Source organism: Engystomops pustulosus, chromosome 2, assembly GCF_040894005.1.
Source record: "Engystomops pustulosus chromosome 2, aEngPut4.maternal, whole genome shotgun sequence".
NCBI lineage: Eukaryota > Metazoa > Chordata > Amphibia > Anura > Leptodactylidae > Engystomops > Engystomops pustulosus.
Window position 1 is genome coordinate 194307859 of NC_092412.1, and position 25058 is coordinate 194332916.

At 40.5% G+C, this 25058-nt stretch overlaps 1 protein-coding gene and 1 long non-coding RNA gene across 3 annotated transcripts in view; both read right to left on the reverse strand.

Annotated features, from left to right (window-relative positions):
* Positions 1-891: 891 nt before the first annotated feature.
* Positions 892-7028, reverse strand: LOC140116692 (uncharacterized). The gene is made up of 3 exons (XR_011852913.1): positions 6908-7028; positions 6641-6701; positions 892-1031 (listed from the first exon to the last, which is right to left on the reverse strand). It is a non-coding gene; the product is annotated as an uncharacterized lncRNA (long non-coding RNA).
* A 4556-nt stretch (positions 7029-11584) lies between these two features.
* RAP1A (RAP1A, member of RAS oncogene family) overlaps positions 11585-25058 on the reverse strand; it is a 51467-nt gene continuing 37993 nt past the window's right edge. For both annotated transcript variants that reach the window (XM_072137695.1, XM_072137696.1), the window contains exons 4-9: positions 23218-23286; positions 21549-21605; positions 19717-19857; positions 17571-17714; positions 15572-15690; positions 11585-12345 (exon numbers count right to left, since the gene is read on the reverse strand). In XM_072137695.1, coding sequence (XP_071993796.1) covers positions 15601-15690; positions 17571-17714; positions 19717-19857; positions 21549-21605; positions 23218-23286 — 501 coding nt within the window. In that variant the 3' untranslated portion in view covers positions 11585-12345; positions 15572-15600. The remainder of the gene's footprint in view (positions 12346-15571; positions 15691-17570; positions 17715-19716; positions 19858-21548; positions 21606-23217; positions 23287-25058) is intronic.

The following is a 25058-nucleotide window of genomic DNA, read 5'->3' on the forward strand; positions in this document are numbered from 1 at the left end:
GCGCACGGTAAGCGCCGAGCGCGTACCTGCCTGCGCCGGCTATAAAGTTTAAAAAGTGTTTTAAACCACGATACTGCGGTTTAAAGCACTAACGAAAATAAGCTCCGGCACCAGCTCACCCTGAGCTGGTGCCCGGTATTTCCATCTGAAACCTGCCACTTCAAGTGGTAGGTTTCCTTTAAAGACTTGCAAAGAGTTTTGTAAATAATCTGGGAAAATACCAAAAAGTAGAAAAGGAACATAATGGGCAATGTTAATTCAATAGAATCTGTTTGCCAAAACTGACCTATCGCATCCATAATATATACTGTAAAACATTAACCTTGATAATAGTGAACAGAGCTTTACATGTTGTATTAGTAATATGGCTGAAATCTGAGACAATTTCTGTGTGAAGCATAACCGTCATTTGAGATAATTTTTTATATTTTGTGTGGGAGGATGTGGTGAACATTTTTCTAATATAATTCATTAACAGATTCTGCTTAGCTTTTAACAAAAGTCAAGCTACTCCCTGCCATAGAGCTGCATATTCCAGCCTGTACAGTGTGTGTCTATGAGGCTGCATGAGCTAACATCTAATCTCCCGGTGTTTATACAGCTCTGAGATGGGAGGATTAACCCCTCCACTTTCGGCTTGATCTTTGCAAATAATGCTCAAAGCATACTACAGCCAGGGAAAGAGCAGGAGGGTTAACTTTCACAGCTGTGTAAAAAAACAGGAGAGGAGAGAGAGATCAGTCTTCAATCCTGTAGACAGATTTGTAGACGTAACATTTTAACTAGGGGAATATTGCAGCCAGTTTCTTTTAAAACTAAACATAATCTCTTGCTGAAGCATATTAGAAAAGTGTTCACAACACCCCCCCCCTCCCTCCCCAAGAAACACACAATATCATTATTATTTTTTAATTTTAGAAGATACGAAATATCAGACAGACGTGGTGTCACTGAGAGAAGGTTGTCACTCACCATATTCAGTAGGAAGACATCTTGTACATCAGAGGATCTATCACTTCACATCTCCTAATCTGAAATAAAAAGTGAAAACATATTAAATTAAGTGACTCAAAGTAAATCCACAAACTGTGGACATCTGCTCCATAGTGGCCTCTAACCTCCCGTGTTTTGTTAGATTAGCTGTGTACAGTGTTAGATTATCCCCACTGAACATATCAGACGTCCTCTCCAGGAAAAATAAAATGTGACAAGGGACAAGATGACAGGTGACAATAAGTGTTCCTGCATCTAGTATGTGCTGCATTATGTGAGGCTTGAGGTTTACATTGTACATTATTCTTTATATCCACACTACAATATGGAACCATTCAGCATCTTAATAGTCTACTAACCTTTTTTGGGGAAAATAACTGGAAAATGTCAGTGTCACTATCTGCCAGCATCTCCTGCCAGGACATATATTACCAGGCATGGCAGTTGGGTTGCTATGGCAACTTTACCATGAGCCCCTAATCTACACATGGAATTTTATGTTAACTAGTGACTGTTACAATATAGGTTTTACTATGTAGCAGTTAGTTACAGCCACGGCACATTGCCCCTTCATCAGTAAATATTAATCACTCTCCAACCATTGATGTCATGGCCTTTCCCTTCCCACCTATAACTTGGTATCAGTTGTATCATCATCATGTAAAAACAAATGAACTAAAAGAGTTAGAAACTGTTCCTAGGTGATGAGATGAGTGGATGTGACATACCAGATGATGTATTTCGCTAGGAGTGCTCCACCAACGCTTTAGCCGCTGCACTGTACAAAGATGCCAACTGTAGTTGTCAAAGCCACACCCACTTTTTAAAATCAGTTAAATGCTAAGCTCCTATTGGCTAAAGCTTATGGAACAAACCAACCGGGACAGGGACACTATACCGTATATATGAAACCTATTGCTTCTTTTTCACAGAGTCAGTTAATTCCAATATACAATATGTGCTTCACAGTAGCACTAATATAATATATTGGGTAAATTGTCTTGCTTTGCATCAGTTACATTAATGGATTCTAACGCTCTATATACAAGTATCTCCCCATGATGCTTTGAAGAATGGTTTATGCCATGTCATATCTGTAGCCATAGTTTCTCACATTGGGGCTTATTAACTAAGGGTCCGCGGATCGCACTTTCGTCGGATTTTTGAAATTTTCGGGATTTGCACCGCTGTGACAGGTATTTAACTGGGGATTGCGTCGCACACAATCGGATTGTGACGCAGCTGCGCTGGCTTTGATGCGGCAGAAATCGGGGGGCGTGCCGATGGACGCTCTGACTGGGATTTATGATTCGAATTGTGTTGCAAGACCAAGCAAGACCAGAAGTGAGAAGCAGCCTCAGAAGTAGTTGTGTTATCAGAGAGTCATACACTGCTGAACTCTAAAATTTTAACACCAAGAACAGACCATAAAGATTAAAAGGAAGTAGCAGATGGTGCTAAAATCTGGAAATGAGAACATTCTTAAAGGACATCTCACACCAGGATGAAGGATTGTAAACCAAGCACACTGGTGTGTGTGTCCCCTCTGACAGGATCTGCACTTCTTTTAGTTTTTTATGCCCTGCCCTTTTTACAAAACAAAGTCTTTAAAATTATATAAAGAAGCCTGAGGGGCTCCAGGCACCATAGGTGTTGATTGAGACTGGAGCCCCTCAGGCTCATTTGCATAAACCTTTTTTCTTAAAAACAAGGGCATAAGAAGCTGAAAGAAGAGCAGATACTGCCAGAGGGGACACAAACCAGCGTTTAAGTGTGTAATTAACAGCACCTGTTGGTGGTGGCTCCTAACAGGTGGTGACAATAACTAAATCACACTTACAGCCAGTTGAAATGGATTAAAGTTGACTCAACCTGTGTCCTTGTGAGGACGGCAAAGAAAAATTGATGAGAGATTTCAACACAAGATTGTGAAGATGGTGGATAAAAAACCTCGACTAACATCCAAGCTGCCCTGCGGTCCGGGGGTACAACAGTGTCAACCCAAACTATCCATCGGTGTCTGAATGAAAAGGAACTGCATGGTAGGATACCTAGGATGACCCCACTTCTTACACAGAAACATAAAAAAGCCTGGCTGGAGTTTGCCTAAACTTACCTGAGAAAGCCTAAAACGTTTTGGGACAATGTTCTCTGGTCAGATGAGACAAAAGTTGAGCTTTTTGGGAAAAGGAATCAACATAGAGTTTACAGAAAAAAAATAGGCCTCCAAAGAAAAGAACACGGCCCCTGCAGTCAAACATGGCGGAAGTTCCCTGGTGTTTTGGGGTTGCTTTGCTGCCACTGTCACTGGACTGCTTGACCGTGTGCATGGCATTATGAAGTCTGAAGACTACCAACAAATTTTGCAATGAGTCCAGACCTGAATCCCATAGAACACCTGTGGAGAGATGTCACAATGGCAGTTTGGAGAAGGCGCCTTCACATCTCAGGGACCTGGAGCAGATTGCCTAAGAAGAATGGTCTAAAATTCCAGCAGAGCAGTGTAAGAAACTCATTGATGGTTCCCAGAAGCGGTTGCTCGCAGTTATTTTGTCTAAAGGTTGTGCTACTAAGTAAAAGGCTGAGGGTGTGGCCCATTTTTGGAGTTTTGTGCAAAATGATCAATAATGTGACTTTTTATTTCATTCTCTTTTGTGTTTTTTTTTTCATTGCAAGCAAAATACTTTTGGCCAACACTGTATATGAAAGTATCTGTCGTGGTAAATGGCGCACTCAGACACATGAGTGAAATTGCAGGATTTTATTTATTAAAGCGTCTTAAAATAACAACAAGCTTCTAAGGGAAAAGTACCCTTTTTCAAGTACATAGACTGATGCCAAGAATATAAAGAGTGCGATTGTTGGGTGTCATTTTTTTATGATGACAGGTTCCAGTTATTGTACTTCTCAATAATTCTTCTGCTTTTCAATTGTTTATTAACATTATATTGGAGTCATAAATGGGGGGGGGGGGAGTTGTCAGTTCAAATGAGAACTGCTTGTGGCAGGGAGCAAAAGATGACCTGCAACCAATAACCCCCCTTCCCCACCACACACTGCTTGCAGGGATCCAGGTAATGTTAAAGAAAATATTAAAATGCAGCAGAATTATTCAGATGCAAAGCAAAGTCATATTTAGCTTCAACATGCCAGAGGCTATTGAAACCTGTCATCATGTAAAAAGGACAGGTTCCCTTTAAATAAAAAGAAGAATATTATTTCCCCCACATATGTAGCTCATTGAGAGAGATTTATCAGTGATCCGAACTGCAAGAAGTTGCAATTATTCCAGCCAGCGAAGTGGGCGGGCTTGGGGTGTTCCTGGCCCGTGACTGCAATTTTTAATAAATTTCAGAAAATTTTTACTGAAAACTTTTCCAGGTTGAATCTGGCGTAGTTTTGTCTGCCAGAGTGAGTGGCCAGCGGATTTATGATGAGGTATAAGTCTTATGATGTATCCGCCATGGTGGCAGGTGGGCGTTAAAGGGATATTCCCATCTGGGCATTCACATTTAATTTAATTAATTTTCCATTCGTAAACATTTCTTCGATTGGAGATATATATAGCAGATTAATGAAATTGAATGAGAACACCCCCTTTAAACGTATGTATGATAAATGTTCCCCATAGTGTTAGTCTACAGGCCACTTAAGTATTAATATGGCACCATCTAGTGGTTGAAATTGAGTAAGCATTCTAGTGATCTTCCCCAAAGAAAAATCAAGCAGCATTTAACAGCTTGGACTCTTGTAAGACTGGCTATACAGTTATTTATGCCTGACATCAAAGCTGATGGAAAAAAATTGAGGACTTTGTGATTTGCTGCAGCTGATCTGTCACAATTGATAATATATAGGACCATACATACTTATTCAATACATTTATTAACCATTTCTATCAGAAGTTGAAAACAAAACAGCCATTCTGACCCTGTTTTTGTGTTCTATATATTGTGCCATTGATGTTGCATAAAAACATATTACCTTTATCATATTATTATGTATTATTTAAAGCAATGTGTTCATGCCATTTCCACAGCAAGTGGGGATGATGCAGACCACAGCAGAGTGGGTCATAACAGTGTGTTTCTGCCCTGCTCCTTTTGCACTCCATGACTGAAAGATAGGAGGTGTCGTAGAATTGTACGATGTGGAGACACACAGCAGATTAATGGCGGATATTCATGTAGGCGGTATGGACGGAGGCCCGGGGTCTTAGGCCCGCACAAACCTGGGCCCTATATGAAGATCCGCTTTCAGTCCTTCTTCTCCATGCAGCTCTGTCTTTTCTTCTTCCTGCCTGTGCGCATACACAATGACGCGGTGGTGTCATAGCCCGTCCGCACAACATCATAAGTGTGTGCTAGCCGTGAGGGCAGAAGGAAGAGAAGACAGAGCCATGGGGAGAAAAAGCCGAAGATGGGTATAGAATGTTTTTTTTTTCCAAGAGTGCCCTGCTGTGGACATTTCATTAATAGGGGGGAGGAATCTCTACTGTGGACATTCTGTAAAGCGGGCATCTAATGTGGATAGCTCCTTCTCACACTGTAGCCCCTCTGTTATTGTGCCACCAGCTCCCCACATATTATAGCCCCCTCTTATTGTGCTCCCCCAGCAGCTCCCCCTGTTATTGTGCCCTCCAAGCACTGTAATCAGCTCTGTCGGTGTCTGGAGGATACACAAATGCGGGTCCGACTCAGTTCTGGCAGGTGTCTAATGACATTTGCCCTGCACCCAGACACAGTAGGGAAGGGGGTGTTGAAGCCGCCTCCCAGTGCATGTGCCATTACAAGCAATGCCAAGTTATTAAGCAGGGTGTAAAAGATACAGGCCATGGCCAGAGGTCAGTATTAATATATCATTGCATGATTACCATACTTATAATAATATCAATCTTACACATATGTACTCACACACGTTACATAATATTTATTCTTATTGCAGTACATATTGTCTAACTTTGTTGACTCTTAGAACTCTTAATTATACTCTGAATGATATTTTAGTACTCAGGCCAAATATATAACATCTCCATGCTATATATTGTGGAAATAAAGATTGTTTTGTTGAATTATTGAATTGAATTATTGTAGTTTTCTATTATTTGAGGGGCTAGATTTTTTGCCCCGAGGTTGAAAAGTGTATTTATAGGTATTCAATAACACAGGGCCTGGCAAAGAATTGTCCCCTGGGTTGGGACTTCGTATTATATTCCCCTAGATGACCATTTATGCTTTCACACTAAACTGAATTTATCTACAGCATGCACCGGATATTCCCTACATCACTCTTATACACCACATGCTTTATCAACTAATAATCATGGCATTAGTCTATTTGTGAAATCATTTTGAGCTGTACTATACTGTATGCCTACAGATGAAATTTTAAGTTATGAGGTTGATATCCATAATACACATATCACTCATTTTGTACTATTAAGGTGTAAACTAAACTCAGTTGACATTGTTATATACTGTAGGTATGATGTGTGGTTCCCCTAATATATGTGTATGTCCTTATATATTTTTTAATATCCTGAAAGGTAACACTGACTTGGCACTGAGTTCACAAAGAAAAACAGCACCACAGGTAATATCCCCAGGGAGAAGTGAATCCAACCAGAACCTAATTGTGAGGTGCTCACCTGAGGACCACTTGTGGTATCACATCATGGGGTACAAAGAAGATAATGCTTCTCCAAGAACCTAGTGGATAGTAAAATGCACATATCTTAAAACAGCCCTTTGCTCAATCCCAATTCCCCTAAAGGGTTTTGTTAAGGTATAAGTATATAAAAAAATGGGGGCACTATGTGGAGTATCCACACTAAGGCACTAATACTGATTCCACCCCAGTAGGATAGTAAGCTTAAAGAGGACTTTGCATGAAATATAGTATACGGTGAAATTACCTTGCACAGATAACATGTGTGGAGATGTAGCATTTGCCTGGACTAGCGAGTGGCATGCGCAGAAGAGTACAAGCACAAGCTGCATTTTGAGCAGTCCCGGCTTCGGACATGAACTGGAACTTCTGTTGGTTACTAAGGCACTGATGTTCCAGATGTTTATTGTTTTCGTGGCAACTAAAATGAGCTCATAGAGCACATATAGAATGCAGTTAGTGGAGAGTCAGTGTAGTGTTGCTATAGCAACTATGAAAAGTTCTATGGAGGACATATAACATTACATATAAATATATAATTATACAGTAAGTGTGCCAAGTGTGTAATGTTGCTATTACTTCCCGATTCAAAATTGTACACCAAATTAGGTACCAAGCCCACTAAACAAATTAAAGGATCTCTTTATAGTTTTTTTTAGACAAAGGTAACAATCTCGGTGTTTTACCTCAGAACAAACTACAATTCCTTATGTTCTTATAGTGCCTTAGAAAGACTATTGACTTTATCACCATGGACACAGCATCCTTATATAATAATATTATACACGATATGGGGGTTTCAGCCATTTTTTAATACCTTGATAGAGAACCTAACATTCCTTTATGTAAGCGTGAATTCCTTCTAGAAGCTATAAACGGTCAACTTGGATCATAACTATTTTTGATCACATTTATTTGCAGTGAAAAGGGCAGCCGTGGGCAGGAAATATGTGCCTAGCTTTGATTACCAGTTTGTGTGGCTTTTTGAAGAAAAAAAAACTGTATACAGTTGAGAAACATGTGACCTTTTCAAATAAATGAATAACTCCCCTCACACGGGATTGGCTGTAGAGGAGCAGGGGGCGTTGCTAAGCCCAGTGATGGGTGTTTTCATATATTTGAAAAGGTCACATGGAGAAACTGTTCCAGTCCCTCCCATTTGGCAACTGCCTAGTCACACAGCAGATGCTAATGAAAGGTACTATATAACATATCTTTTTTTCTGTAAAACCTATTTTTAATACAAAAACACTTTGGCAGCGTATCTACTATGCTCTGTGGGGACTGGGGGAGTGCTAAAAATGGGTCTCCTGGTGACAGGTTCCCTTTAACACCTTCTTAAGCATAGTTATAGTTACTTTGATTTTACTAGCAGTCATTTTACTTACTAATATCCCTTATGAGCAATATAAGAAAATATAGTAGTAGCTTTAAAGAGCATCTACCACTAGGATGAAGGACTGTATGCAAACGAGCATGAGGTTCATTTGCATAGTCTTTTATCCTGGTGGTAGATGTCCTTTAAGACTAAGGCTATATTCACACTGCCGTTGCCCGCCCGTACCGTACCGTAGCGGGCAACGGCAGTGTACGGGGAGAGGAGGAGGAGGTGAGCGCAGCTAACCCCTGCCCCTCTCCATAGCAACCTATGGCGCATGGCGCCGTATTACGGGAAAAGATAGGACAGGTCCTATCTTTTTCCCGGGTACGGAACGGTACGGTGCCGCACGTGTGCGGCACCGTACCGCTCCCGTAGGGTGCCGTGCGCCCATAGGAGTGTATGGGGGACGTATATCGGCCGTATATACGTCCCCCATACGTTCGTGTGAATATAGCCTAAAGGTTAGTCGGCCCCTTTAGTAACATCCGCACAAGTCAGAAAGATTGTCTGGATCAATAAGTGTCTGATGCCGATTCTTCTATTCATTTTATTACCACTTTCTCAAGAGATGGTACACCTATAAGACATTTTACAGAAACCTTGGAATATCATGTTACATGATCCATTTTAAAAAGACATCATTCCAAGTAATCCTAGACTTAGGTTCCAAAGTTCAAAGTATTTAAATAACAGTCCGTGTCAATTGAAGTGGTCCTGAGAACTATATTGGTCCAATACTTCTGTTCCCTAAAATTATAGGCAGCTTTACATGCGGTCAGCCTTCTATCATAGGACCACCTTCAGTACTGCCTTTTCAGGTGAACATTTTTCTATTAAGAGTTTTATGAGCTGCATTGCTAAGAATGTAGTTTATTTAATGGAATGTGTAAATAAAAGGATTTCATGATAACTCAAATGTTGATATCAATACTCTGCATCGCTTTAATCATCTAAAACACAACGTACTGGGTTTTAAAACTGCAATGCTTTGTTTCATTGGGTTTAAAGGGGGTTTTCCCACAAATTCAAGTTGGGCCCTATCTACAGGATAGGGCCTAATTTGCTGATTGGTGGAGGTCTCAGTGATGAGTGGTGATCTCACTAGGGGTCCTAGGTACTACAGTCGTACCCCTCGACGCTCCAGAAAATGAATGGTGCAGACTACAATCTCCGCCAGCTCCACAGAGATGTATGGAGCAGAACGGACCTGCACGGCCGTCTGTTCCATTAATTTTCTGGAGCGAGAAAGGGTCTGACCGAGGGACCTGGCACCCCATTGGACCCCTCGTTTTTGTGATCTATGGGGGTCTCATCATTGAGACCCCCACTGATCAGCAAGTGAGGATGAGGCCTTACTTCAATTCATGGGAAAACCCCTTTAAATGATTGTTTGGAAAATGTATGTTAAAGTTGTATGTGCTCCATACACATCATGGAGCTCTTCATAGTTGCACTGATGCACCACTAAATCCCCACAGCAAACATCTGGATCATCAGTGCCTTAGCAAATGGAGCTTCCACTTTGACTGCATGGCCATTTACCAGTGTTACTACTCATCTGCATACACTGCTGTGATACTCGCAGTAGTACGCATAGTACGCACCCAACATATCCACACATGTCACCTGTGAAAGGCAATTTCACGGTATATTATATTTCTTGGCATTTTTTTTCATGCTTTATATTTCATGCTTTTTATTTAATACAATGGGGGGGGGGGGATTCATGAAGCCACTTCCACCTAAACAGAAAGTCTATCATTGGTTATGAGTTAAGATGACATTAGAACAAGGCTTGCTGGAAATAATTATTTAACAGAATTACAGTCTAATTAGAATTTCTAGTCTCTAAAACCTCAGCTTGCTCTTCATATTTAGAAATTGAATACTCAAAAATTTAACTAGCAGCACCACACATTACTTGGGTGTATTATGGTGCATGCTGTAGACTTACCCTGCTGTCCCTTTTCAGCCTTCATGAAGTCATGTCTGTCAGAGTTCAAGTAGATGAAGGACATGCATAGTTCTTCCTGATGCTCCTGTGTTAGGCAGCATTTGGGCGCTACCCCCCCCCCCCAAAATGTTCAAAACTCCTTATTTGAAGACTGATAGGCTGCTGTGTATGTGGAGCAGACTGCCAATCAATGCCATTAGGGGTGGAGGAGTAGTCACCTTCTGAATACACTAGACTTCTAGACTTAAAGGGAATCTAACACCACAATTCTACCTATAAAGGTAGAACCGGTGGTAGGTGCATGTATGGGACGTGAGGATAACCCTTTTTAGAGCTAAACCTCACGTCCCCGGTTTCTTTATGAAAACTTTATTGCCGTAATATATAACCGCCCATGCCAAAGTAGCCTCTTTGCTCCCCCTACCCTGAGATCTTCTGCACGCAGGTCCTCATAGCTGTGTGCCCTCGCCCGAGAAGTCGGCCCGCAGCGACAGCTCAGAGGCCAGAGATACTGCGCAAGCGCAGAACTCCGGCTTCTCGGACGAGCTGCACCGAAGATCTTGGGGTAGAACGAGTAAAGAAGCTACTGGGGCACGGAGTAGCCGCAACATATAGCATCATGTCCTGCTACTCCACGCCCCAGTAGCCGCTTTACAAAATTTTCATATTAGGGCAATAAAGTTTTAAAAAAGATAGTGGGGACGTGAGGCTCTAAAAAGGGCTATCCTCATGTCCCATACATGTACCTACCACCCGTTCTACCTTTATAGGTAGAATCGTGGTGGTAGGTTCCCTTCACTGAGGTATTCTCATCTGGGCAATGACATTTAATTCATCTACCATATAGATGCATTTTTTCAATTGGATGTTATTTAAAAAGAAAAGTTCCTGTGCGATGATAGTTTCCCATAAATGTAGTCATGTTGTCCCTTAGGAACAATTTAGTTCTACTGAACAAAGACAAATAGTTTCAGCATATAAAATGGCCGGGATTTACTGTATGTGTGTGTATATATATTTATTATATATACATACACACACATAAAATGTGAATGCCCAGGTGAGAATAGCCCTTTAAACTTTAATCTGATGTACTACTATGCAATTTCTAAAATGGAATTTTGTTGTGAATATGAATAACTCCAGTTCCTTTTATATTTACTGGCACCCTGCTAGCATCGTGTAAGGAGTCCTGGTGGATGGGCATATGGGCAGTTCAAACGACAGTCGTTTTCTCCTCAATCTCCCTCCCCCTCCCATGTGTTGGGAATGAGTAGAGGGGATTGAGGAAAAGACTACTAGTACCGGTCGAAATGACGCCCGGGACTTACCACGCAATGCTGGGAGTGCAGGCCCAATGGTTATTACTTACTAATTTTCATGTGGTGAAAAGTTGTGACTGAGAAAATGCCTTTAATAGATGATCTCCAAAGACTGACACTGGTTATACATTTTTGATTCACTGCTTCTAACCTTCTTACAATATTAAGAAACTGAAATAACAGTATTCTTTAAAAAAAACATGTAAACATGCAAGAGTAAAATATAATGGTGCCACAATGTGAAACAAAAACACACAATCAAGAAAATGAAAATGTACTAAAATTTAATCATTCATAAAAGCTGTAATTTAATTTGTGACAGTAAAACACAAGAAGCAATATTAGAGTTGTTTTAGTATATTATATATATTTCAGCTTTGAAATCCATAGAAATCAGTATCCCGGTTTTCCTATAAAAGACCCCACCATCCCTCCCCAAAGCATTATGCACAAAATGGTTTCTTAATTATAATATAATGGCAAGATGAAAGTTATAACAAACCCAAAAGTTTTAAATATAAAATGAAGTCACCATGACTCAAAAAGGTATTAGCCCCATTGAGTTCATTAAAGGGGATATATATCTCTCTATATATATATTTATAAAGAAAAACTAGAAATGGCTACATTTTTAGTGCTTGACACAGGCATGACTAGGGAGAGGAGCTGGAAGAGAAATCAATCTGAAATTCATTGAAGCCATTAGAACTAGCAATATTTAACATCTGAAATGCATTCATGCTCTCATAATCATTCAGAATCGAGTCAAGTAGGTTTATTTTCACATCTGTCAGCGTCACTATTGCAAGGGGTGACACAACGTGTCTTATAGTCAGAGAGAAATAGCTAAATCATTGCCAGGGAACCTTGTGCAAACAGTATTGGAGATTCAAAGTCTTCACATAATACAGTATGTAAAACAGAAGGAGCCTCTTCAGATATGTTAAGTTAGGATTGGATATCTCTTTTTTTTACAATTTGGAATGCTGGCACTTTCCAACCAGGCAACAGTTCTTCATTCCTATAGTCTAGAAAGGAGAGAGAAAAACAAACAAACTGATAAGTGAATATAAAACAACTGCAAAGTTGTGTAACAATTTTTTACTGAGGGTAAGTACAGTGTCAATTATTGTTAGACTATAGAGGACACAGGTTCCCTTTGAGAAAATACCACTTTGTTAGCTTTACGGCTGCATCTTTACATAACTATTGTCTCCTTATCTGCCTGTAATCTCAGTCAGGTCTCAGTTCTCGTGTATGCGCTCGTCATCTCAGCTCCGACCCCGCGTTTATGCGGAGGGAGAAAGGCGTACTGGGCATGCACGAGAATTGCGACAGCCCAAGGAAAGGGCAAGAAACCAGGAGGCAGGGCCTGCTGCGGCTACGAGGAGATAGGAGATGTGCCCAGAACCCCACCCCTCTGACTGGAAGCGGACCATGAATACAAGTTAATTTTTCCCGACTGCAGGCAGCAGTCTCAATTTATAAAGACAAGTCCAGCATACATGCCACCGGCATGGGCAGGTGTGTAGTCAATACTTTACTGCCCTGTACTCTGTGAATGGTGCAGTGACATGCTAGTGCCAATCATTGAAAGACATTTTTGTGGTGGTTTTTGTTTTAACAATTTGTTTAAAAAAGGGGAAATTGTCTTCATGCTTCTACGGTCAATAGAAATTGACAACATAATTGGTGGTTTATCTGATCAATCATCTTAACACCATCCACATAATTTATCTTTCATGACCAAGCGTGATGGTATCACCCAGTCACTCATCCTTAACCGGTTAAGGACCGGGCCCTCTCCTGTTTTTTCATGTCCATTTTTCACTCCCCACCTTCAAAAATCTATAACTTTTTTATTTTTACACGTAAAGAGCTGTGTGACGGCTTGTTTTCTGTGTAACAAATTGCACTTCATAGTGATGGTATTAAATATTCCATGCCATGTACTCGGAAGCGGGAAAAAAATTCCAAATGCAATGAAAATGGTGAAAAAAAGCATTTGCGCCATTTTCTTGTGGGCTTGGATATAACGTCTTTCACTGAGCGCCCCAAATGACATGTCTACTTTATTCTTTGGGTTGTACGATTAAGGGGATACCAAATTTGTATAGGTTTTATAAAGTTTTCATACATTTACAAAAATTAAAACCAGTCAGGTAAATTAACCCCCTAAACTAAATATATTTTCATAAACTGCCATTAGAGAGCATTGTCTCTATCCCTTCATTGTCCCTCCCTCTACATGCCTGTAAACTTAAGCAATGAGGTCCTAAAGCTGTATGCAAATGACCTGCGAGATGTCCAATGACTCATTATCATATTCAATCTGTTCGGCTTATTCATGAGTGGGAGGCACAGCCACACCCCCCCCTCCAGGTGCTCGACTGACAGTCTGTATAATTGTGGGAGGTATAATGGTGTAATGGCTCCTCCACGTGCTTTCTGGTGCTGGTGCCGCCTGCAGCCTGTGTGTGTATAGGAGAGATACAACAGCTCCAGGCAGCCAGGTTATAGCAGAACATGTCAGGTACTCGTGTAGCTGTAGTCTGTGTCTCACACATGTGTATTAGGAGGGAGAGTAGGTCAGCAGGTAAAGCACAGACACTATAGCAACGCTTTATAATACATTACACACATATGAGCAGGGGGAGGAGAGGGGAAGGGTGACATCACTGTCTCTGACCAAGTGACCAGCCTGATTTACATAATAAAGAAAAGATGATTTTACAATGATAAATGTATGAATAAACTAGATAAAGGCTGTAATGGAATCCTTGTAGTGACTTGACTAGTGACAGAACTGATGACCGGTGTCCTTTAAAGATGTCAAATGGTTGTATAAAGTCATGAGGGTGAAGAGTTTAGCACTGAATTCCAGTTCTCCCTGCCTGAGAAAACCCCTTCACAATAATAGAAGGTCCTGTAACCAGGGATACAAGAAATCTGGTACATGATGTCAATCACAGTTGAAAGGGAGAGCTTGACTTCCGTGCATAACTCTCACCTCTGTGGAGGAAACTTATCATACACCGGTGCCAACCCCAGTCCCGCTAGATACATAAAGAGGCTTATGCCTCTTGAGTTATCTGACTGACAACCAGGCTGCACGGCAAAACTACGCCAGGTTGGACCTCACGCAATTTTGTGGGAAAACCCACTCTGCTGGCAACAGCATGGTAGTGACATAGTAGCAAATATAAATTACATTTCCTTACAGTGTGCAAGAAATAGCGATTATTTCAGCACTTCGATTCCATAAAATGGCATAGAAGCACTGATAAATATCCCCCTGTGACTTTACATCTCAGTTCAAAGTAAATTTTCTGGACAACATGACCATGCTGAACCAGGAAAGAAACAAACTGGAAGGTGTTCATCTACTTTACAACATACTGGTAGTGGTTTGTCACTGCATTGTGCACTTTTTTTCATATGGGTCACCTAAAAGTCAACTATATCACTAACTTTTGGCGAGTGTGAGATGTGTGTATAAAATAGTGTTACAATCATGTTGGCGTACCATGGGGAGAATTTTATACCTACATAGTGTCAAAGGGAGGGAACATGTTCCAAAGCAACAGCAACTATTATAAAACGTAAACGACAAGATTGTTTGTGGTTCTAGGGGTGAAATTGACCTGCTTTATGCTTCTATGTTTGGGTTTGAGCTCCATCACAACATTGTTCTCATGGTATATGCTATCATTTTAAACATTGATCAGTCTATCCGACAGTCATACATGGATATAAGGGTGACACTTGAAAAACGTGATCATGTGATGTGGGTGGAGCTACTAAACTCCACACAAACTGTTAATAGATGGTCTAAATCAACATGTTCAGCGCAGAGAAAGAGACTCATACTGCCTCCTTTATACAGGAATAAAGCTTCTTTTTTAAAATACAGGCGGTGCCCTACTTAAGGACGATCCCTAGTTAAAGGCTGACCCTTTATAGCAAAAGATTTTTTTTTGCTAAATTCAGACAAATTATAACCATGATAAAGATTCTCAAGAAATGAAAGCAAAGGAAACTATGAGAAGAGCAGCTTTCCCCCCTGAAATGCTGCAGATTTGCCATTGAGTTCGTAGCAGACACAGCAATGAAGGCATTAATGAAGCTGATTTAGTGAGGATATCATAAAGGTGTAGACAGATTCCCTTTAATTGGAAAAAAGCAGAATGATCTTTTTTTTTACTAAACCTATGAAGCAAGCGTGAAGAGTCTTTGGGGTCGCGTAAAACTCACCTGGCTCAGACCTGCTGCTTGACTCATATCTAGAGCAGCAGACACGATGATTTCTTTTTAGGTTTCTTCTTTTCCACTGGTGTTTTTCTATTTATCTGCCTGACCAAGTCATAAAAGATCTGAAAGAGAAGATACTTTTTTCATCAAGAATCTGTACTACACACAACAAGCTTTCAATGTGTCATACAACATGTCATAGAAAAGAAATAAAAACTAAACAAAATTCCCCCAGCAATTTTGCTTTTTAAAGGTTGCCTGGGATCAAAAACATTTGTGGCCAGCAGTAAGTACCTTGTAAAATCCAACTCCTTTCTCTTTCCCCTCTTTACGGCGTGTGATTCTTGTCACGTGAGAGCTGCACTGCTAAGTGATAGCTCCTGAGTGCCGAGTGTGGCCTTATTATCCCTGGACTATGGACTCGGGGCTATAGTCCCCTGAAAGCTGGGGCAACTGCTGGAGTCTGAGGTGAGCAATGACATCAGGGACATGTCTGCGAGACCTATATAAATACATGCCTACATATATCATGTATTTACATTATAGCTGCACTGCATGTCCAAGCACAGATCATTGATGTGTGCACACCCCGACAGTGATTCCAAATGTTCATGGTGCAACAGCAAATGCAACGCGCCTCATCACAAAGTGAATGTGACCAATAGAAGGCTTTGAGGCCATGAGGCAGGCGCAGTTTGTGTGGCTACCTCACAGTCAAAACACAAGCTTGTGGGCATGAGGCCTCTCAATCCAAGAAAGAAATAAAATTATATATCTATATATGCCGTTTTTGCATTGAACCTGTTTCTACAGATTGTTTCCCTGCGTAATATAGCAACATATGTTTAAATGTTATTCATTTGCTTTACTATACATTTTTTACTCCTACTTCAACAATGCTCAAAGGAATAGTTTTACATTCTGTCATACAATCTCAACTGAATTGTGCCACCATAAAGACACCTATAACCACTGCATATGCAGCTTCTGACCGTTTCTGTTCTTGCATCGTTAAAGGATAAAAAACCTCAATTGCTTCACAAGAACCCATACAGTCTATGGAATCTGTACAAATAAGGTTAATTAAAATTAACATTTGTAAATTCTTTATGCAATAAAAAAAAAAATCAAAGTATGAAGGAAAAAAATAACAGTTCACCTTTTAATTTTATGTTGTGCATGATCAAGTTTTTTTTTTATTAATAAGCCATAAACCCACAGTGGCTTGGGCACCTTTACTTATTACTGCAGTCAGATTGACTCCCACGAGTCATTGTTGAATGCAGTCACAGGTTCCTTCCCCTGAACTGCTAGTCCACACTGCAACCCAAGAATAGATGACTGTATGACTTGTGCAAGCGGCTGCATAACTCACACTAAGGGGAAAAAAGATATCTAAGAACGTGTTGTAGCTCTGTAGTGCCATATTTCTGCTCAATCTGTATTAATGCTCTAATTTGTGCAAAATGAAGAGTCCAGTGCTTGAACTACAGTCCCTGCACCACTGTACACGGCTTTGGTTGGTGTTGCAGCTCATTCCCACTCACCCAGTGAAAATAGGCCTTGTGTAAAATAAATGCCACATCAAAAGCCTGGAGCAATAAGTGTTGGACCCCGGATGAGCTCCCAGAATACCCAATTCTGGGAGATCACCAATTGAGAAGAATAATACGTGCATTGATAACATAACGGGAAAATTAGGGAATGCACAAACTTGCCCATAATGTCACGTCGTACACTTGAGACCACATTAACCATGCATATGCTGTCCGACCTAAATGTAACATCCCTCTCACCGTTCACCCTGACATTTGCAGACAGTGGGTGGTGCTTCTCACATATAGTCAACGCTCCAGTCACAATTTTCAGGTTTGGATGAGAATACCTTGCATGACCCTAGTGCCCCATAGACATATAGAAGAGAATGACTAGAATGACTCCTTATCTGCAGATTCTACTCAATTATTGCCAAGCAAAGACAAAGATCTAAAAAAATACTCACCTCGTTTACGTTGATTTTAGATTTAGCAGAAGATTCTAAAAAGGCACAGTTATTCCACTGTCTGGCTAAATTTTGTCCCTGCTCTTTGCCAACTACCCGCTCATCTTCCAAATCACATTTATTGCCCACTAATATCATGGGAACCTAAGATGTGGAAAAACAACAATAGGGAAAAGAGATTATAGAAAGAACATACAAATTTCACACATTACATCCATAATCTGGCAATCTTATTTTTCATGGGTTTTGGTTGAATTCTGGCTGTGGCTTGTAGGTTGTAGTGGGCACCCACACTGCCGATGCCAGATCAACACATGGAGCAGAACGAGATGAATAGATGCATTTTTAATTTACTACCCAGGGACCATAGAGTAAAGATTAAAAAAAAAAATCCATTTGAACCATTACAGATTGGGCTAGCTTTGCTTTTATTTAGACCATCTTTTTTGTGATGGCATAAGAGGGCCCATTTGTTAATGGCCCCATTTAACAGTCCAAATAACATAATGTAAACCAAAAAAAGTAATATAGTAATAATGCAGGCACCTTATAGAAAAAAAAAATCATCACCACAGTCACTACTGATATGATGTTACAGCTTATATACACCTATCGCTACGGAAAATGTTGAATAGTGACCTCACTAATTCAACTCCAGTCAATTATTGCCTATGTCCATGAGCTGTGCAGCTTGTTGCTGAACGATGTTATGCGCTCTTCCGTCAAAGGAAGCCTTCACATTAGTGAAATTCAGATTATTTGTTCTACCACAAACGAATATCTTGGATTATGAGTAGAGATGTCCCCCTGGCCAATCACAGCCATAGCTATTATCTTAGGGGCTTTAACTCGCCAGACTGGCTGCATGGGTGCCAATCCAGCATTGTGTTCAACGAAACTAAAAGTTTGGGTCTGGTCATCTGTAATTATGAGCAAAATTCTTATGCAAATCAAAATGCTCGTATATCAAAGCAAGATTTCCTATAAGAAATAATTGCTTTAGGGACTTTTACTTTCTTTTTTTTTTTACTATGAAAATGTTTAACTTTTTTTTTTTAACTTTTTGAGACTTCGACTTGAACAAATGTTGCTCTGATTACCCGTTCAAGCCACTGAACTGCACTACTAGTACTAACAACTACAACACAAGAGACATCATTCACGGCCATATCATCCATGTCCCAGTAGGGATGGGGTTGAAGGAAATTGGGTGAAGCTTATTGAAAGTGATTGATAGGGCAGTGAATAGCAGCAGGAAATCCTGGTATACAGGGGATGACATGATGCTCGTATTGTGAAACAAGTAAACTTGTCTTGTAGAACACTCAGAGGGCAGGTTACTTGTTACTGTATTAGAAAAAAAGTTTTGTTATCTGGTTTTAATGACAACTGGTAATAATTTCCCTATAATATTAGGGACAGCTGGACAGTGTGACCTGGCACAGTGGTTGGTGTTTCTGACTGCAGATGGGAGTTTAGTTACATTCTTAGGTGCTACCAGTGTGAGGGTGAAGACACACATGGCGTTTTTGGGCCGTTTTTACTAAGTGCGTTTTCAGATCGTAAAAAACGCATGCGTTAAAAAACGCATCAGTTTTTAAAAACGCATGCGTTTTTGTCCGGTTTTCAGAATTTGCACAATTAAAAACAGACAAAAACAGATGCGTTTTTAAAAACCGCATGCGTTTTTTAACGCATGCGTTTTTTTATGATCTGAAAACGCACTTAGTAAAAACGGCCCAAAAACGGCCCAAAACCACCATGTGTGTCTTCACCCTAAGGGCATGTGTTTTTTTAATGGAAGCCATCTCCATTTGTTAGGTTTGGACACCAATACATAAATAATCAGATTTGTGTATCTGTGGTGGTTTTTTTCTGCTTTACTTCTCTTGTGCTTGATGGCACATACTCTTTATGCTGCTACATTTTAATTGGGCATTTTTAAATAATGAGGATTGTTCATTGGTGTCAAATAATAAAATTACATTAGGATAAAAACTTGGAGTAGATTGTACTCTTGACATTAGGATACTAGGGTTTCAAGTTCTGTAGGTTGTATATGTAGTACTTTGGTTTTTGAACCCTAAAGTGACTATTGTGTATAACAAAATTTATATTATTGTATGAGTTTTTTAGGTTTACTTACATCTTCTGTGTCTTTAACTCGCAAAATCTGCTCCCTCAAGTCTTGCAAGTCATTAAACGTGGACTGTGCTGTGATTGAGTATACTAGTGCAAATCCCTGACCATTCTTCATATACAAATCTCTCATTGCTGTGAATTGTTCCTAAAAATAAAATAAAACAATCATAAATCCGCCATATGCTGCAGAGTACAGGGAGCAGGTGCTACATAAGTGGTTACAGGGGGTATATTCACATGGAGCAGATTCCCGAAAGATATAAAGCTGCTTTTGCAGCAAGAACTGAGATTTGAACTTAATTACAAATAATGATGCAGAAAACTTTAGCCCACCATCTCTAAGCCCTCTAAACGTAATGGTAAATGTAAATAAAAATAAAATAATTTTCCAGTTTCAAGTTTGTGTCATCTCCAAATTTGGACTAAATTGTTGGTAGCCCTCATTTAATATGAGATATACCCACAAAAGTCTCAGAAATAACCTAAATCCAACAAAAGTTTAAAAAAAATTCGGTGACTGTCAATGAGACTTCTGCACCTCTCAACAGGTATTGTGGGCCACTACTCATGAGCAAACTGCATGTGAAGAGTGCTTTTCCAGATGGCAGGTTGCAGCTCATTCCAAAGATGCTGAATAGGATTTAGGTCAGGACTCATAGATAGACAAATGTTTTCCTCTCGGCCATTCTAGCTGTGTGTTTTGGGAGATTAAAAATGTTGCAAGACCCATGACCTGTGACCTGTGACTGAGGACAAGCTTTCTGACAACGTGCATCACAATTTTCTCTAGGATCCCTTGGTGGTCTTGAGATTTCATTATAAGCTGCACAGATTTAAGACACCCTGTGTCAGATGCAACAGAGCAGCCCCAGAACCTAAAAGAGCCGCCTCCTGCAGGTTTCCCAGTAAGGGCAGTTTTCTTTTCAAGATATGCTTCATTTTTCCCATCTGTGAACACAGAGATGATGTGCCTTGCCAAAAAGTTTTATTTTCGTCTCATCTGTCCATAGGACATTCTCCTAGAAGCTTTGTGGTTTGTCAACATGGAGTTTTGCAGTTCCAATCTTGACATTTTATTATTTGTTTTCAGCAATGGCGTCCTCCTTGCTCGTCTCCCATCAAGTTCACTTTAGTTCAAACAACGATAGATCGTGTGATCTGACACCGATGTTCCTTAAGCTTAAGTTCACCTTTAACCTCTTTAGAAGTTTTTTGGGCACTTCCTATTCATTTTTTGATTGGTCTTAGGACCTTAGAGAAAGAAATTATAGACAAGCATGATAAAAGTAAAGGTTATGAGACAACTCTTTCCTTCGCTTCCTCTGGTCATCTCAACAAACAGCACAGTGAGTAGCTTTAACCCTATATACAGGCACTCACTGATCACAAGATTGCAGACATATGTGATGCCAATTAGTGGACACACTGAGATTTAACATGTCCCATTGTTTTCAGGTGAACCATCATTTCTGTCCAGGATACAAGTTTTAGCTTTTAAAAAAAAAATTGGTTGAAGCATGGTTGAAAAGCAATGTCTGTCTTTCATCTGTTCTTTTTCATGGAAATTTTATTTATTTTTACTTTGGTCAGCTTCAAGTTATGACCAAGTTCTATGACCATTGTGGGTTTTTCTTTCATTAAACGAGAGGTACCAACAATTTTGTCCACGTGTGTATAAGGGTTTATCAAATGGTCACAAAGTTTAACAAAACTTCTTAGTTTGTACATCCCCAAAGTATACACTGTGCTATAAACTACAATGAAATTGTCATAAATAGCTGAATTTGCATTTCTTCATTGTTGATTTGAACAAATGCATGTATAAAAGTCACTTACAGTTCCAGCAGTATCGAGAATTTCAAGCATACATTGTTGTCCTTCTACCTCCACTTGCTAAAGAGAAAAAAAAACAAAACAGGAAGTTATTTCCCATAACATATTCTATGTGCATCTAAGTAATATCTCTATAAAATTCCAAGAGAAAAGACGGAGACCCTTGTAGAGTACAAAAAGTGGCGTTAAAAGGGGTTTTGCCCAGTGAAAAATATTTATGGCATATCCATAGGATATGCTATAAATGTCTAGCAGGCGCAGATCCCACCTCTGGAACTTACAATTTTATTCTAAATGTAACCCTGCCCGCTGCTTTCTGCCTGCTAATAGTCAAATCCAGACCATCAGTGGTGGATGGGTTTTAAGAAAACAGCAGAACCGAGTTATGTAGTTTTTATTACTCCCATAGAAGTGAATGGGGATGGCAGAAACAGAACAGTGAGCTCTTGTTTAAAGGGAATGTGTCACCGGAGTAGTAGTTTTCACTGGTGACAGGTTCCTATAGACACTATAGAGTAGATAGCAATGACGTTTTTATCAAATAAGTGGCTTATTTTGTAAGCAAAATATGCAATATCAGGCTTTACCTGGCTCCCTGCCACCACCCACAGTGAAGTCCCGGGGGCTGCACATTTCAAATTCTAAAGTCCACTGCTCATTTGCATAACTGATTCACTCGCAAACCCCCTCCCGCAACCTCCATTCCTGGACCCAGCCCTTAATGATCGCTGCACCTCACTACGCATGCGTAGTTTCCCTACGCATAGTTGCCTGGCAGTGAGGAAGTGCGCAACTCACTACAGAGTTTGCGTACCTCCGATGCCTTACTGCCTAGCAACCATGCACAGGTAAACTATCCACACGTGGTGCGGTGAGCCGCGTCGCAGCTCAGTGCCCATGTCTGCAATACAAGACTCACAGCGTCAGCAGTGAGCTGACATCATTAAGGGGTGGGCCAAGAAAGGGACGACGTGGGAGTGAATCAAAGAGCAGGCAGACTTTAGAATTAAAAATGCACAACCCCTGGGACTTGACTGCGGGTGGTGGCAGGTTTCAGATTGCAAATTTCGCTAACAAAGTAAGCCACACATTTGATAAACGTCATTGCCATCTACTGTATAGTGCCTATAGGAACCTGTAACCAGTGAAACCCTGGACCCTGATAATCTAACCAGATTGTAAACTGACAGAACTAGATGGATCATAATGTGTCCGCTTAGAGAGTCCCTGCAAACACCATGGAATTTTGCACAACCCAGGGAGTAAGTTTTATTGCCGTTTTAGCTCCCGAGTAAAATTGTAAAGTAAGGGTTTAACATGATCTTTATTGTGTTAACATCACTAGGGGATTAAAATTTGAGAATTTTCTTCCATGGGAAAACCCCTTTAACTATATTGGCAAAACAGAAGCAGCATAGCTAAAAAGTTCTAGAGGTTTGGGACATAGCCTCTAGGTTCATTTTAGAGATGGGCATTTACCATATATATTTGGTAACATGCATAATGGAAAGCAGAAGGAAAAGTTTTCGTTTGATGCCCAATACAAGCTGTACTAGTGATGTCAGGGGCAGCCCATAGTAGAACTTATGAGGGTGTAATGTTTGCCGAGATTGCCCCCAAGTGCGACACACAATTACATTCCATCTACAATATAATTTTAAAGAAACTTTACCTTTCTGTAGGAGTCTTCTATGGTAGGGTCATATTTTTCCACAAAAATTCCCTGAACAAACTGCACTGTCTAAAAAGACAAAAATAATCATTATTCAAAAGCAAGGGCAATAGGGGGAATTACTATACCTGCCCTAAGTAGTCAAAATGTTGCATAACAGAATATGCTGCATTTTGGGCTCATATTCACCTATTGAGCTCAAGTTCTGTAACATTTGTCCTTAAAAGGGAACCTTTCATCAGAAACTGACCTAATTAACCAGTACCAGTGTGTTGTGAAACACATTAACATCTACCAGATCATGTTTCTTTCATGGCTCAGTGTGGTGGCATCATTCAGAAAATCAACTTTGAAGAGGGTTGTAAACTGATTGTATAAAGTCATGCAGGCGGAGAGCTCAGCATTGAAGTCAAGCTCTCCCCACCTGAGAATGAAGGAGATCTGATTAGTGATCTGTCTGGATGCATGACCATCAATTAAAATGATGAGGGCATTCTGAAGTGTGGAAAGCTTGACTTCAATGTTAAACTCTCTGCCTCCTTGAATGTATACAGACAAATTACATGACACTTCAAAGTTGATTATCTGGACAATGCCACCTTGCTGGGCCATGACATGACCTAGAAGGTGTTCAGCTGCTTGAGGACATAAGGGTAGTGGTTTATTAGGTCAATTTAGGCTTACAGGTTTAAAGGGAACCTGTCATCAGACAAATCGCTATGAAACCACAATAAGTACCTTGTATGGCCGATTGCATGTGTGCTGGACATTTCTTAATAAATTGAGATTACTGCCAGCAGCAGAAAAAAAATTTACTTATATTCAAGGTCCACTTCCAGTCTGAGGGGTGGGGGCGAAGTTCCAGGTTCTCCAAGCACAGCAGTCAAGGAGGCGCCGGCACACACAGCCGCATCTTTACATAACCACACCTCCCCATCTCCCTGTAATCTCCATCTCGTCTCAATTCTCGCGCATGCGCTGGTCATCTCTGCTCCGACCCTGCGTTTATGCGGAGGGAGAAAGGTGTACTTTGCATGTGCAGGATCAAGACGAGACCATGGCAGGCCAGGGAGAGGGAAAGAAGCCAGGAGACAGGGCCTGCAGTGACTACGAGGAGATAAGGAGGTGTGGTTATGTAAAGATGGAGTCGTGAGGGCCGGCACCTCGTTGACTGATGTGCCTGAAACTTCCGCCCCACCCCCCTGACTGGAAGCGGAACATAAATATTAGTATATTTTTCCAGCTTCAGGCTGTGGTCTCAATTTATAAGACATGTCCAGCACACATGCAACCGGCGCTACAAGCAACTTATTGTGGTTTCATATTGATTCGCGTGGTGACATGTTCTCTTTAAGAACATGCACTAGGTAACACTTACTCTTCTCTAGCTCCAGATGACCACATCATGGTCACTGGTCTCATTCCCAATAATGTTCCTCAACAATTCATCAGTAATGTCACTGTTCCTGTAACCGCTGAGGACATAGACTGGCCAATTAATCACATGATCTCTGTCAGAGATCCATGCCACAGTGACTGGGAGCCAGACTATATAACATACTAGCAGCTAAAATTACCTATGCTGCAAGTTTAGTATTATGCATCTTATAATTTATGAGGGATTTATTAAGTGACATGCTCCATTCTCCATTGTGTTGCTGTGGAACTGTAGCACCAATTCAAATAACCTTGTGCTTGAATTGCATGGCTTGTATGTCACAAAGTGATGCTCAGATCAGTTTGCAAAAAGGTGGGGGAGAGATATGCCTATAAAACGCCTTTAAGCTTTTCGGAAGTGTTTTCGGTTGGGAACACAAGGGACGAAATAACATTCAGGCAAA